Below are 265 nucleotides of genomic sequence, written 5' to 3' on the forward strand. Positions count from 1 at the left end.
GGCGATGAGGGAGGGGGCAGAGGCTGGAGAGAGCGAGGCGAAGCCTCGAGTGGGGACCGAAGATGGGGTGCGGGTAGAGCCTGGGACGGGGCGGGTGACTGTCAGCCGGGGTCTGGGGTCCCGGAGGCCAGCACCATCTGTACCTCCACCCGCCCCTCCCTCTACCCTCTTCTTGCAGGCGGCTACTCCTGGGGCCTGGGCCCGGTCCCCACACTGTCCCCCACCCCGCCTTCAGCCCACGATGGCCCGGTCGGCCCCGCGGAGG

General features: G+C 72.1%; 1 protein-coding gene across 1 annotated transcript in view; it reads left to right on the forward strand.

Annotated features, from left to right (window-relative positions):
• Nucleotides 1–265, forward strand: part of TMEM161A (transmembrane protein 161A) — a 15,568-nt gene that overhangs the window by 12,118 nt on the left and 3,185 nt on the right. Inside the window, exon 11 of the mRNA XM_010847298.1 lies at nt 4–243. Within this exon, the coding sequence (XP_010845600.1) occupies nt 4–243 (240 nt within the window). The remainder of the gene's footprint in view (nt 1–3; nt 244–265) is intronic.

The sequence above is a fragment of the Bison bison genome, unplaced genomic scaffold (genome assembly GCF_000754665.1).
Source record: "Bison bison bison isolate TAMUID 2011002044 unplaced genomic scaffold, Bison_UMD1.0 scf7180017864248, whole genome shotgun sequence".
In the NCBI taxonomy this organism is placed as follows: domain Eukaryota; kingdom Metazoa; phylum Chordata; class Mammalia; order Artiodactyla; family Bovidae; genus Bison; species Bison bison.